Source organism: Cynocephalus volans, chromosome 11 (genome assembly GCF_027409185.1).
Source record: "Cynocephalus volans isolate mCynVol1 chromosome 11, mCynVol1.pri, whole genome shotgun sequence".
NCBI classification, from domain to species: Eukaryota; Metazoa; Chordata; class Mammalia; order Dermoptera; family Cynocephalidae; genus Cynocephalus; species Cynocephalus volans.
Genome location: NC_084470.1, coordinates 71048588 through 71063382, shown reverse-complemented (window position 1 = coordinate 71063382; position 14795 = coordinate 71048588). Strand labels below are relative to the sequence as shown.

Here is a 14795-nt window from a genome sequence, read left to right as displayed (position 1 = left end):
ACCCAAAGCCTTTAAAATAAATCACCACTAACATTAAAATGATGGTGATTTAAAATAACAAGCTAGAGGCAGATGGGGGGAAAGGATGGGTTGGATGGAAGCACAGAGAAACTTTGGGGGATCCTGAGTTGATGTATGGTTTGATGGTTTTACCCTCAAGTTACTGATATCCTTTATTAACCAACAGGCACACACACATTTCCGCATAAGCCAGCAGTCAGCAAATGACAGGTTGTGGACCAAATTAGTTACACCACCTACTTTTGTAAACAAAGTTTTATTAGGATACAATCATATCCACTAATTATGTATTGGCTGTTTTCATGCTACAAGGCAGAATCGAAGAGTTACAACCAGGACCTATGGCCTGCAAAGCTGAAATATTTACTCTCTGGCACTTTGCTGAAAAAGTTTGCTCATCTCTGGCTTAAACAATCACCACCACCACTTTCAAATTTGAATTACCTGGAATTCTAAAGGAAGAGCTTTTATTGCTTTAGGAAGAAAAGGACCTTCCCACTGACCTGAAGGTGATGAGGGAGAAACTCTGATGTACAAGTGTTGTGGATGTATTGGGAGTTCCTGGAGGTCATTTCTAATGTCAGCTAACTGGGAACCAGTCTCAGCATGCTCTTTAATGTCCACGGCCAATTGCAAAAGAAAGACCTGTTGGGGGCTTCATCATGGTCACCATTGTTAATGCTGTGGGTTAAATGTATCCCCCAAAAGTTCATGTATTGGAAATTTGACCTTTATTGTAACAGTGTTAAGAGGGTGAGAATTTCAATTATGGTATTTGAAAGGTGGGGCCCTTAAGAGATGATTAGATTTTGAGGACTATGCCCTTGTAAAAGATTGTTCCATTTATGGAGCAATGGGCGTGTTTCTGATGGCTTTAAAAGGAGAGCAAGTGAGCAGATTAACTCTCTCACCATGTGACATCCTGTTTGCCATAGGACTCTGTAGAGAGTCCCCAGCCAGAAGAAGGCCCTCACTAGATGTGCTTCCTAGACCTTAGACTTCCCAGCCTCCCAAACTGTAAGAAACAAGTTTCATTTCTTTATAAATTACCCAGTTTCGGGTATTTTGCTATAAGCAACAGAAATGGACTAATACAGTTATTGTGTAGCATTTGAGCTGCTGATAGCTCCCTTCCTCCTTGTCAATGACAACAAGGGTGACTCTGTTTAACCACACCACCTTCTGCACTAAGGGCTGTCATTGTCCCCTTAGTTTACAGATTAGAACACTGAGCAAAGATTTGACTGAGGACCTGAGTGAATAAGGGGTTGGTCTGACTCCAAAAGTCACTCTGCCAAGCTTGTAGATGCTCTCAGATACCTGAAGGTTGAAGCTGGAGACCCATATGCCCCATACCTGGAGTTAGGAATCCTCAGGCTTTACCATCTATTCCTTCTCCCCTTTCCCTGGAATCTGGAATGACTCCAATGGCAATAATTCATTTCCACTTACCTGGAGTATTCCCAGTCCCTGCCTCTCTCCAGTCTCTCAAGTTGTAAATACTCCCAACCTAAACTTTTAGCAGCCATATTTTTCAGGAGTGTGGTCAGAGAAATGTTTAACGGGAGCAAGCTGAGAATACCACCTTGCTAGAGCCCTTAGTCCAGAGGCTGAACTACTCAAGCTCGAAAATCAATTCCAAGTCCACCACTTGTCTTTGGAGAAAATACACTGGTCTAAACTGCCATCACCATTGCCTCCCAGCTGGGTTTTCTGCATTCACTCTTGCCCCTATATAATCTCCATGCAGAGACCCAAATGATCTTTCAAAAAGCTAATTAGGTAAGTAACTTCCCTGCTGAAAATCTGTCACTGGTTTCCCATTTCAAGTAGAATCAAATCCTCAGCATGGTCGATGAGCCCCTTCCTTATCTGAGCTCTTCTAGTCTCTGAAATCATCCCTTACCCTCTTCTCACTCCTTATGGTCCAACCACACTGGTCTTCTGATAGCTCCTCAACTGATCCAAATTAATCCCCACTTTAGGGTCTCTGGACCTACTGTTCCTGCAGCCTAGAATGCTCTTCTGTGGATCTTTGCCCGGCTAGCTCCTTCTCACCGCTTGGATATGCTCAAATGTCATACTTGACCACTCAGCAGTACTACACTGTCCTCCTCCCTGACTCTAGCATTCAATGCTACTTAAACTTGTGCATTTATTTACTGGAATATTCTCAAGCTCCCCCACTAGAATGTAAACTCCAGGAGAACAGAAGTCTGTCCTGATCTATATTCTACCCCCAAAACCTTACCCCAGTTTCTGGTATCCAGTGGGCATGCCATAAATATTTCTTTAATATCTTCGAATGCGAGAAATTAAATGTTTTCCAGAGCCATTCCTAGAGGGAAAGTCACTGTTCCTACAGGAATAGCTTCACAAGTGGCCCCATATTTCCTTCACTCAATTTCCTACAAGGCTACTCTGTACCTTTCCCCAAAACCACAACAAAACTGAGCAACACCCATAGGAGACCCCACTTCTAAAAATTAGTTCATACGAGCTTTAAGAGGAAAGTAATTCAAAACATGAAAATTTATTCTAAGTTGTATCTTAACATACGAGATCTCAGCTTTAGATGAATTTTAATGTTTACAAGTGCAAAAGCAAATAAATATTTACTAGTTGCTTTTTTTTGCACTCATAACTCTACAACAGCTTAGACGCAAAAAAAAATTGTTGCTAAACATCTTGTAGTCTGGCAAAATGAAGAATTTCTTATTAAGAAAACCCCTCACAACAATAACAACCCCTCATGCTTACAGCTCCCTTGCAGAAACTATCAGGATGGTTCATTAAGATGTGGGAATATAAGCAATAAAACTGCCACTGGTAACAGTGAGATGAGGACTGCAGCAAGCGAGGCCAGACCAGCCATACCCTGGTCTCACCGTCGATAAACTGGGTAATTCACACACAAATGGGAGCTCTGGAATAGAGAACCATATTTCTTAGGTGAGGAGCATGGGCTAATATGAGCTTTCCTTATGCTGGAGGCTTTCGTTCTTGAGATTTCAACACACATGTCACTTCTCCAGATTGGCCTTTCGTAGTTAAGGTAGGTCCCTGTCCTCCCATAATTCTCTTTGATGGCAGCCTGTTCATTCCCTCTTTTACCATTTCACAATTTAAAAAAAGTTGAAGTTTGCTAGTTTTCTGGCTTGCCAGCTAACTATCTAGTTTGCTTGCTTTCTCACATTCCTGCTACCTAACTTTCAGGCATGCATGCTAGCTAGCTGCCGTCTGTTATCTGTCTTCCCATTATACTATGAGCTGCAAAAGGCAGGGACCGTGCCTGGTATAGACCTAGCTCAGTGCCTGGCACAAAACTGGCTGCCCATAAATAGATGTGTTAAATAAATGAATAATAAGGAATGAAATCTTAGTGAATAAACTTCTTAAGATTGACGTCTTTTTTGTTAACTTTTATCATTGTCTAGATGAAGTCCTTGGAGTTACTGTGAGGCATGGAAACAAATATCAATGAAAGACTTATTCCAGTAAAGATAAGAGAGTGGGTTATTCTTCTTAGAATAAAATAAGGACACACACACACACACACCCCTCTTTTATATCAGCGACATATACAATAATGAGAATATTAAGCATTTTTTGAATCTTCGGCACCTACCCCCACTTTTTCAAAAACAGAGTAAGACTGTTCACAAGCAGCATGGTAGCTCAAATGAGGACCAGCACCACTTACCTGGATTAACAGTGATAAATTTGCTATCCTCGGAAAATCGGTCCCCTCGGGACATAGGCTTTTTAGATGGCATGTCAGGCCTCTTGGGATCACTCCCTGCATAATGTTCCTCTGTGACTGTGGGGGGCACTTGGGTGGAAGTGACCGAATCAGAGTCCAGGCCTGGGTCGGCATCCCTCCTTCTGCCCGGCTGGTCTGTGGGGAGGGCAGTGTGGTCCTGCTCGTGCCCAGATATAGTCTGATGCCCACCCTCCTCGGCAGTTCTGTTGGGAGAGGAGGGTGTGGGGGTGGGCTCGGTCTGGTTCCCCTCCTCGGCGGCATGGGTTACTCCACTCTTCTCCTTCTTCTCGGAGTCCTTCTCTCCATCCTCCTCATGCTCCCGTTCCCCGTCCTCACTCTCACTTTTCTCATCCTTGTCCCCTTCTTCTGCACCCTCACTGTCCTTGGTTGGTACAGAATCGCTGTCCGGCCCTGGAGAAGCCAAGGCCTCTGTCGTTGCAAGGACTGGTCTGACCGCCTGCTTGCTGGCTGAGGCTGCTGTCGGGAGGCGTGTGGGCCACACCGTGCTGGGGAAGGAAGAGATGCCGCCACCGCCGAACCCCAGGCCGGCAAGGAGAGTGCTGGTGACCACCGAGGCTACTGTTGCCTGGCTGCCGCTGGAGGAGGGGCCCATCCCAGTCGCCATGGAAACAAAGGAGAAGGGGATGCCAGAGGATGTCCAGGTAGAAGACCCCGAGCTGATGGGGGCCATGTCGGCAGAAGAGGCAGGAGACGCTGTGGGCTTGAAAGGGGGACCCGGAAGTTTGGAGAAGGGGCAGGAAAAAAGCAGAGTAATTAGGACTGGGAAGGAGGCTCTGGTTGTGACCCTCAAAGGATGTCACTCACCTATCCTATGGAGTTTCCCAAGAAAAATTGATGTGAGGTGTTCCATGGGTAACCAACTCTTATTTTAGTGGTTTTACAATTATTCTGAGTGCATTAAAAATTTTTACTAGTTCATCAAACTCAACTTTTCACTGATATTGCTCAGGATGAGGCTGAGTGGCAAAAAAAGTAGCATCGAAGTTGGCTTAAAGATAAACAACCAGTAAATAATAAACTGGCAACTCAGATGCTCAACTGTTCTTGGGGTGACAATGGAAGAGGCAGGGGCCCCTTGCTTTTATGTCACTGGCATTTGTGGAGAATACTCAGCTCTTAGGTTTGGAAAGGCCCTGGAGGATCTGGTCCAACTCCACCATCTCACAGTGAAGAAGTGGTTGGACTGAGAGGGAAAGTGACCTGTCCAGGTCTGCAGAGGCCGAGTCAGCAGCAGGAGCCATCCTTTGCACTCCAAGCTCTGGGAAATAGTTTACACCCTTGCATCTCCATGTTGGGTGCTACATAGTAACTATATCTTTCAGAGTCTCTGGGTTGCTCCATGGTGAAATCTATGCCCATATGGATGAAAATAACATCAACAACAATAACAAGAGTTCCATTTAACAAGTGCCAACTATGTGCCACGCCTTTCCATGCTAACCTGGAGGCAGGCATGATTACCCCCCCCCATTTTGCAGGTGAGGAAACTGAGGCACAGCAATGTGAAAGAGTTTACCTAAGGGTGCATGGCCAGGAAGGTGCAAAGGCAGGGCTGCCTGTATCCAAACCTCAACTCATTCTTTCCCCCATACTAATTGGTGGAGTCAAATGTGGGGTTTTATGCACATAAAGTATCTTAGGAAAACAAGAAGTATTGTTTGAGCTATTAGTTTAACTTTAGTTCTTCTAAGCTGTGGCAGATAATTCAAAATTCCATCTCATCATTTATAGAGTTCAAAACAATAACCAGAACAACTTAGGTTTCACATTGTCATCATCAAATTTTGCTTTGAAAACTTTGTAGTGTAAGGATGATCAAGTTAACAAAGTTGAGTTCTGAAGATGGTTAACGAAATGCCAAATGCCATATAGGACAAGGCACTCAATACAGATAAGTCAGACTGCTCGGACTGGAATTGACGAGCCCTCACTTGCTCTCTGCGTGACACTGGGCACATTACTTTAACTCATTGAGCCTCAGTTTCCTCATCTGTAAAATGGGAATAATAGTAACACTAACCTTGTGGGCTGCTACAAGGAGCAAATAATAGAATCTATGTCTGAAACCCGGAACTGCTTCATGAATTTCAGACTATTATCATCACCACCATTGTGGTTAGTATTATGATTATTTGTTGTACCAGGAATGAAAAAACTGAGATATTAATTCGGGTTCCAGAAATTTGAAAACGCATATAACTTTGTGCAGGTGACAGCCTCTGAATTTTACCATATGTAAAATTAAGGGCTTGGAATAGATTAACTCTTTTGTGCTCCTGCACTGACTGATCCCACAGATAAAAATAAATAAAAATCTAGATTTTTATCTTGATGAAATTATGCAATGTAGCCCTTTAACACTGTAATTCACTGAATTATAGAAAGTGAGGAAGGTCATTTTTTGTCTATTTTAACCTCTTCACATTGAGCAGTTTAACAGCATTATACTGCCACCTCGTGGTGACAGTTTGAACTGAATGAAAATTAACAACCAGCCATGACAAAGCAATTCCTGTTCTCTACTTACCACTCCTGTTTTCACAATTCTGGTCCCTTGGAATATTCGAGTGGTATTAGCTGAGAAATAAAGAAACTACATTGTAAATAAAATAATTGTCTTTATGTTGTGCTTCCAACAAAACTTTACTTATGGACACAAATCTGAATTACATATAATTTTCACGTCACAAAATATTATTTCTCTGTAGATTTTTTTCCAGCCATCTAAAAATATAAAACCCTTCTTAGCTTGTGAGTCATACAAAAACATGCAGAAAGCTAGATTTGGCCTGTAGGCTGTAGTTTGCTGTCCCCCATCTTAAGCTTTTAGTTAAAAAAAATTTTTTTTTAATTTTTATTGTTTTCTATTTTATTGAGGTACAACTTACATACAGTAGAATGTACAAGATTTAACTGTATAGGTCAACTGATTCTACATATGTGAACTTCTGTGTAGCTACTACCCTTATTAAGATACCAACGTTCTCCAATGCTTTGCTGGAGAAAACGTTTGCTTGTACCCCCACTAGTCAATATCCAGCCTCACCCCTAAATGCAACCACTATTCTGACCTCTGTCAGAGATTTGCCTATTTTTGAACTTCATTTAAATGGAATCATATTTTTCCATTGTTCCTCCTCTATTATATTTTTGGTCATACTTCTTGCATTACCCTTTTGGTGATTCAAATATGCATCCCTAACTTATTAATTTACCTTAAATTAGTACTTTCACCACTTCTTAAAAATATAAGAACTGTACAATAATTTAACTCTATTTGCCTGAACTTTTGTGTACTGTCATATATTTTACTTCTGCTTAGGTTTTTAAATCCTGTAAGTTATTGCTATTGTTCTAAATGGTCAAATTATTTTTTTATTAACCATACATTACCCTTTCTGGTGTTCATTTTTTCCTGCAGTTCTGTTCTTTCATGTTATCATTAAACAATATAACTTAAATTTTTTTAAAATTGTGGTGAAATACGCATAACATAAAATTTACCATCTTAACTATTTCTGAGTGTACAGTTCAGTAAGTGTTAAAGACATTCACACTTTTGTGTAATCATCACTACCGTCCATCTCCAGAACTACTTCATCTTGCAAAACTGAAACTCTATACCCATTAAACAACTCCTCATTTGCCTCTCACCCATACTCTAGTAACCACCATTCTACTTTCTATTTCTATGAATTTACCACTGTAGATACCTCATACAGGTGGAATCATACATTTTGTGACTGGCTTGTTTCACTTAGCATACTGTCCACAAGGTACACCTATACTGAAGCATGTGTCAGAATTTCTTTCCTTTCTAAGGCTGAATAATATTCCACTATATGTTCTCCACATTTTGTTTATCTGTCTGTCAAAGGATACTTGGGTTGCTTCTACCTTTTGGCTATTGGGAATCATGCTAAACAATGTAACTTTTAAAAAATAAACTGTATCAAACTGCTTCTTTGTGCTTATTTTAAAAAACAGTAGTGCTACATAAACAGAAAATGGCACTGAAAAATTAGCAAAAAATGCTAATTACCAAAGTAAATACCACTTGTACCTGATGTGGTTTTTATCTACACCAGAAATGGCAAGTGACCTACACGTTTTTGTTTATCCTGCAAGTTTTTGGTAAAAACTGAATTTGGTACCAGCATTGTAAACAATACCTGCATCTAAAAATCTCAATTTCCTGCTTATCTGAAAAATTACAGTATTGGCAAAATGGGGCTCATCTTCCTGTAGGGTGACATTCGGCTGGGCCTGAGTGTCTGTCACCCCCTTTAGGTGCACACATGGTCTCCACTTTCCCTCATATGTACAGATCCCCTCTCTGGCCCTATGGGCACCTGAGTTTGCAACCCCTGACCTAAGGATATACATTTTGCATAATTGGAAAGTGAAGAGTGGGAAGGGACAAATGTGGAGAACAGGCCAATGTAAAAGTCAATACAACCATTTAGATTCCAGGTCAAATAAGGCAGCCCCAGAAGCAAAGAGCATGGGTCTCACCCAGGACTAAATATAGCCTCCCGCAATCACTGACTTGCTCAGGGATCAATACTTCACTGCCTCAGACAGGTGTACACACCTCCTGTCGTTGAGACAGAAAAAAGGTTCCCAGGAGACCTGCTTTAGCTGCCCTTTAAAAAGGGCTCTAATTTCTGCCAACAAACTAAACAGCCACTCCATCAGCATGCCAGCTTTTCATTAGTCTTGAACAATCTCCACGGGGTCAGTTATAGCCCTGGTGACTAGGAAATTTTTACAGGACCTTGTAGATCAGGAGTGCTTCACCTGGCATCCATGGGCCTGATAGAATTAAGGGACAGGGAAGAAAATGACATCTGCGTCCTCGCTAAGCTCTTACTATGAATTTGGGTAACTGATCTCAGCCACAATGCAGGACCCACAACTTTGCCTCTAATTGAAATCACAGATATTTTCATATTGCCTTATCATTGTTGTAGCTATTTCAGAATATCATTGACATTCATCACCACTCAGAAAAAAACTGTAGCTAACAGACCACTTCATCATTTGATATTTTCATTTAAACAAGCCACATATTACTACTTCCCAAATTTGTTTAACATATTTTGACAACTGTATTTGAGTATAGTTGGTTCCTTTCCTATGTATTTTACTTATTTATTTAAAACCATTCTGAAAGAGGATCTGTAGGCTTTGCCAGGCTGTCTAATGGGTCTATGGTTCAAAGAAAAAGTGCATGAGCTCCCATTTTCCATGACTGTTGAGAATTGCCAAAAAGCTCTGAACACTTAGACATCAATCTTTTTATCCTTCTGTTGAAGACTTGGGGTGTTGAGTGATTACTGTTTGGGGTGGTCCATTGCTGTGTATAAATGACTGGGCTTTGGAATAAGAAAACCAAACTCTGCCTTAGTAGCTGAGTGATTTTTCTCAAGTTCCTTGCACTCTGAACACTATTTCCCCATTTGTAAAATAACATCTACATTTCAAGCTGCCACAAAGTGAGGCTCAGATGAAATAATCTATGTGAAAACGCTCTGTAGCTGTGAGCCACTCTGCAAATATTGCTTGCTATTATTATTATTACATTTATCACAGGAAGGCAAATATAACGTATTTATTGTTATGTTACATAGGACATAAATATCGTTATATTTATTATAATAAGGCAAATATTCCAATGTGGCTTCTCCTGCTCCCAAACCAAATTCTCTAACCTTTTTTCTTTCCCTTTTAAAACAGAAGTCCTAATAATCGACCAAATTTGTATATTGCCCTTTTCTGCTCATAAACTCCTACCTGGCTCACCAGCAAAGGTAAGCTAGCTTACCTTGGTTAAGATTCAGTTTTTCACGCTGGCTGCTTGGATGTTGTAGGGAAGATGCTAAAGCTATTGTGGGGAGGTGTAAATAAAGCATCCTGCCCCTTCATCAACATATAGTGATAAACAACAATATATATATAACAATTAAATTCATGTCCACCTTTGAGCAAAGCAAGTGTGTAGACAAAAGAGACACTGGCCATTTTCAACAAGTCACTGTGATCAGACATTTAAAATATTCTGTGCTTTGAACTTATAGCTGACAGGGCCTTTTTGAATTACATTATATTACAAACATTTAATTTTTCAAAGTCCACGAAGAAGCCAGAGAGCTCAGGGGACTATTAATCAGGAAAGGCAGTTCTGCAGATTCCAGATTCTTGGTCAGAGCACATGGGAAGCTTAAATCATGATTTATGTTTCCAAAGTTCCAGGGCCCCAGCCTCAGCAAGCTCCCAGTCTGGATTCCCCTTCTTTCTCTCTCCTTAGCCAGCACAGATCTGGTCTTGGCCTGTAGTCCTAACTCAACACAGCAAAAGGGACCAATATATTCAGGGTCCAGTTAGACACCGTGGGCATGATTTATTTACACGAAAATGCAAGCTATGCTCATTTCAGTTAGTTTAAATGGAAGGATGAGATCAATGTGAACATTAGCAAAGAATATTTAAATACTACATGCAAAATTTTCAAGCTAGAAGGGATTCTTGGAAGGAACCTAGGCAAAAAGGCTTCTTACAATGGGTTCACCGTATTATTTTTTACATGAAACTTAATACTGAGAGGGTGTTTATACATAATACCAATAATCAGCACTATGCTAATTACTTAACATGCATCGCCCCATGTCATTCTACAAGGATTGTGAGGTTGGTACTATTAATATTACCACTTTTAGGATTGGGAAACTGCAGCTTCAGAAAGTTCACAAACAAGCAGGGGTTTGTTTGTGTGGCTTGCAAGTCCGGAGGGGAAGCTGTATCTGTTTTGGACTCCAGTTCTTGAGAGAATAGCTAGCTGAATCATGGTAGAAATCCAAAGAAAACATTCGAAAACACAACTTGGAGGTGATTTTGTGATCTGACATGGCACTAGACAATAGGTAGGAGAAAGGTCCAAATACTTGGTTCCCCACAGTCAGAAAATAATAATAAAACAAACAAACAAACAAAAAAATGCTTGGCTTTTCCTCCCCTCTTCTGACCTATGAAACCTCCAACCTAAAAGACACATCTAAATTACTAGGCCTTTCTGGGTGGGGTTTAAAACCCTACGCTGATTCCTAGGCCAGGCTTGTTTTCTTTTGCCCAAGCACCTGCACAGGAAAAAAGACCAAGCATAAAGAGAAAGTTCAGGGCACTCCAGGTGAGAGGAAAAGGGAGATAGCCTCACCTTGAAAGAGCATTGTCTGGCTGAAGTCGCTGCGCATGTCGTTCCGACACACGGCCTGGACTCGGAACAGGTAAAGGCTATCGGGTGAGACATGGCTAATGGTGGCTTTCTGTAGGGGAAGAAAGACAACACCATGAGTTGGTTGTGATTGCCAGTGCACACCTTACATTCTAAAGCCTAACCTGGGTACCCCGGCAAAGCCTGGCAAACATGATGTTTCCCTACCAACCAAAAGCTCATTTGGAAGGATACACTGTTCAGAAATGACTTTGCCTGGGAATCTGTTTTCAATACTGGCATGTGCAGGATAAAATAACATCATTCTTGACTGTGGCTTGGAATGTGTCTTTAGCCCTCTTTATACTCACAAGGCCTGGACTTATGGCATAATTACTGTACCTTATAAACTATAATTATTTATCCTAGATGGCCTCCAAAACTATCAAGCATACTGAGTCTCCAGAGCCATGCAGAGTTTAGAACTTCATCAAAAAAATCTCTGTGTGTCTGTTTCTTTGCAGTTTAAAGGCCTCCTTGTATCTTGACTATAAATAATATGGGGCATGACACAGGCTAGGGGGTCAGATGACATGAGATCTAGCCTTGTCATACTATACACCTGCTGTGTGACTCTCAGCCAGGTGCTCAATGTCTTTTAGCTTCTGTTACCTTCGACTGTAAAACAGGGAGAGGAATAGTGACCTCACAGGTTCTTGTGAGAACTATAAAACATAGGCCAGGCAAAGCTTGTCCATAGGTAGACCACATACCAAGCCACAGAAAGAATGCCACTAGTCTAACACAGGGGTTGGAAACCTATGGCCCACAGGCATAATCTGGCCCATTGTCTGTTTCTGTAAATAAAGTTTTATTGGCACATAGCCACAGCCATTTATTTACATACTGTTAGTGGCTGCTTTTACCCTACAATGACAGAATTGAATAGTTACAACACAGACTGTGTGACCTGTAAAGCCTAAAATATTTGCCACCCGGCCCTTTTTAGAGAAAGTTTGCCAACCCCTGGTCAAACATACCAGGCAAATCCAGGTCCCCATTCTTCAAAGTTTCATTCCAACAGTCAATAAAAATGAGAAAATGAAAATACCTAAAAAGCAAGCAGTACTTGCCCTGGAGAAACAAACAACAAAAGCAACTTATTTTCAAAGACTCTTCCTAATGGATGAGATGCCTTATCATCGAAACGTGTATTCTGGGCAAGTATAGAAAGCAGCTCTGTGAGCTTAACCACTGAGTGGGTTTTCCCAATGTAGCTATTGAAAATCTCTGAACTGGTATTAAAATGTTACTGTGGCCACACCTACTGCCAATGCCTCGAAAACGGCTTCCTGGTGAGAGCAGCAGGTTAGGATCGTGTTATTTAACTTTAAGCCTCATTTATCTCTTTTGGAAAAGGTGAGTAATAACACCTGCCCCACAGATTGTGGTGAGGATGTGGAAGAGGGACATTAACCAGAAAATGCTGCACAAATGTTAAGTAGTACTTTAAGGCTTCTGCGCCAGAATAACCATAAGTTAGAGAATAGCTTTGTTGCCATTAAGTCAGCACTTTTGACTTGTTGAAGAGTTAAGAAAATTAATTTTGTGTCTCCCCAAAGAAAATAACCACCCCTAGAAATTCTTATAAAAAAGGACTTGCTGTCAAAGCATGTTTTTCTCTACATCTCTTTCTCTGAAACTAATTTATGCCTCATTCTCTAAACCTCTGACCCCATCTCCTGTTCAGAGCAAAGTCTTCACTCCATCTATACAGAGATTTATTAGAATTCACTCCAAGCTGGTATCTATTCATCTTTGCATGTTTAATTATTTTCCACTTAGAATAAGAAACTGCATAAAGCACCTAGATAGTTTCTGCTGATTAATGCAAGCTATCCTTACTTCACAAAGAGAAATACCCCTTATGGACTTCCAGTTATGACAAGAGGAAGGTTAAACTATATCATAACCTTGGGTGCCTTTCAATAGATTCCTCTCTGATTTCATGAACCTCATCATTCCCTAATGTGACCCAGATAACAATGTCTAGTGGGGAAACTGAAAATATAAATGGAAATGAAGTAAAAGAATCTTCATCTAAAGGAATACGAAAAGTATTATTCTACAACTGATTGAATGGGCCCTGAGGACTCTGTATTGAGAGAAAAAAAAGTGATAATAGTCATTAAGAATCCCACTCTGTGCTACTGCATTTTTCATGTGCATATACAATTATGGGTTTCATTATTCCACAGCCTTCCTTTGATTAACAATAAATGCAAGGCTTTCAAACCCAAATGTGTCACTTTGAGTTTCTATGCAAAGACTTAAAGATTAGTGCTTGTTGGAGAGTTTGCGTTTATAGCGGAAGAAGAAGGCTTCTACAAACATTTCTTCTGAAGGGCCTTGTTGGGTGTTGGGACACTAAATATATATGTAAATTTTAAAAGGAGAAGTTGAATTGGGCATGTGTAGCTCTAAGTGAGGTCAGATATTATAGTGTCTGAGAACAGAGGTAAAAAGTTACAGGGTCACAGGAATCCAGCAGGTAATGGGAATGGGTAAGGCAGAAAGAAACTGACAAAAGGAAGTGGTGGGGACCGTGGACAGTCAGATGGCAGTTGTGATATTAGTAGTAGTAGATGTAGTGGGGGAAGAGGAGAAGGAGGAATAATTATAAAAGTTATAGTTAATATTTACATAGTGCTGATTATGTGCCATGACCTGTCAAACATTTACATAACTCATTTACAATAACCGTATCAGATGAAAAGGGCCTAATGGAGCCTTCCTTTTGTCAATATTGAAAGAAAAAGCAGTCAGTTTCAAAGAGTCCAATACAAAGAAAGCCACTAGTTCTTCCTGGTCTCGTAGCTGGCAAGTGTGAGGCCAGGATGGAGCCCAGGCAGGCTCCACCCGTTGTCCACTCTGGTGGCCACTGCAGAGTAGCACAGCCCATGGCAGTGCCCACACTCACCAGGCAGCAATAGGTTGGGATGACACCAAGGAAGTGTGCCGTGTGGTACCTGACAAAGGGGCACAGAGGGGACCCCTCTCATAACTGCAAGGGTGCCACCCCAACTCAGAACAGGGGCCTCACCAGGTCTTTGTCACTGTCCTTTGTGAACGTCTTCTCCTTCTCATCTTCGTTCTTGGTCCAACTGTAGGAGATCATGTAGTTCATGATGGGGGGGTGGTAGATGGTCTCTGGCTGGCTCCAGGACACCTGCAGTGCCGTCTGGTTCAGAGGCTGCACCTTCATGTGGATGGGTGGAGAGCTGCAGACTGAAAACATGCATGGCCACCTCAGTGGGCTTCCGGCACAACACACCACTCAGTCGTGTGCCCCTAAAGATCCCAATCTCGAAATGTTCAAAGAGTAGCACGGGAAATATCCATATACTTCCTTCACTTAAATCCACCTACTGTTAACATTTTGCCACATCTGATCTCCCTCCCTTTTTATGTACACACCTGTTTTTCTGCTGAGACACTGAAAGCAAGTTGCAGACATTCTGACGCTTCCCCCTAAATACTCTGGCCTGCATCTTCTAAGAATTAGGACATTCTCCAATAAAACCGTAATACTATTGTCATATCTATGAAACTAGACATTAATTTGAAAATATTATCTCATACATTGTCTATATTAAAATTTCCCCAGTTTCCAAAAGATGGTTTACAGCCACGCCTCACCTCACTTTAGCCTCTTTTAATCTAGTACAGTCATCGGCCTTTTTCTCATGACAAACTTTTTGAAGAAGCCAGGCCATTTGA

At 41.2% G+C, this 14795-nt stretch overlaps 1 protein-coding gene across 1 annotated transcript in view; it reads right to left on the bottom strand.

Annotated features, from left to right (window-relative positions):
• LOC134390120 (receptor-type tyrosine-protein phosphatase gamma-like) overlaps positions 1 to 14795 on the bottom strand; it is a 228059-nt gene that overhangs the window by 24410 nt on the left and 188854 nt on the right. The window contains exons 8-11 of the mRNA XM_063113408.1: positions 14119 to 14303; positions 11019 to 11127; positions 6333 to 6382; positions 3725 to 4505 (exon numbers count right to left, since the gene is read on the bottom strand). Coding sequence (XP_062969478.1) covers positions 3725 to 4505; positions 6333 to 6382; positions 11019 to 11127; positions 14119 to 14303 — 1125 coding nt within the window. The remainder of the gene's footprint in view (positions 1 to 3724; positions 4506 to 6332; positions 6383 to 11018; positions 11128 to 14118; positions 14304 to 14795) is intronic.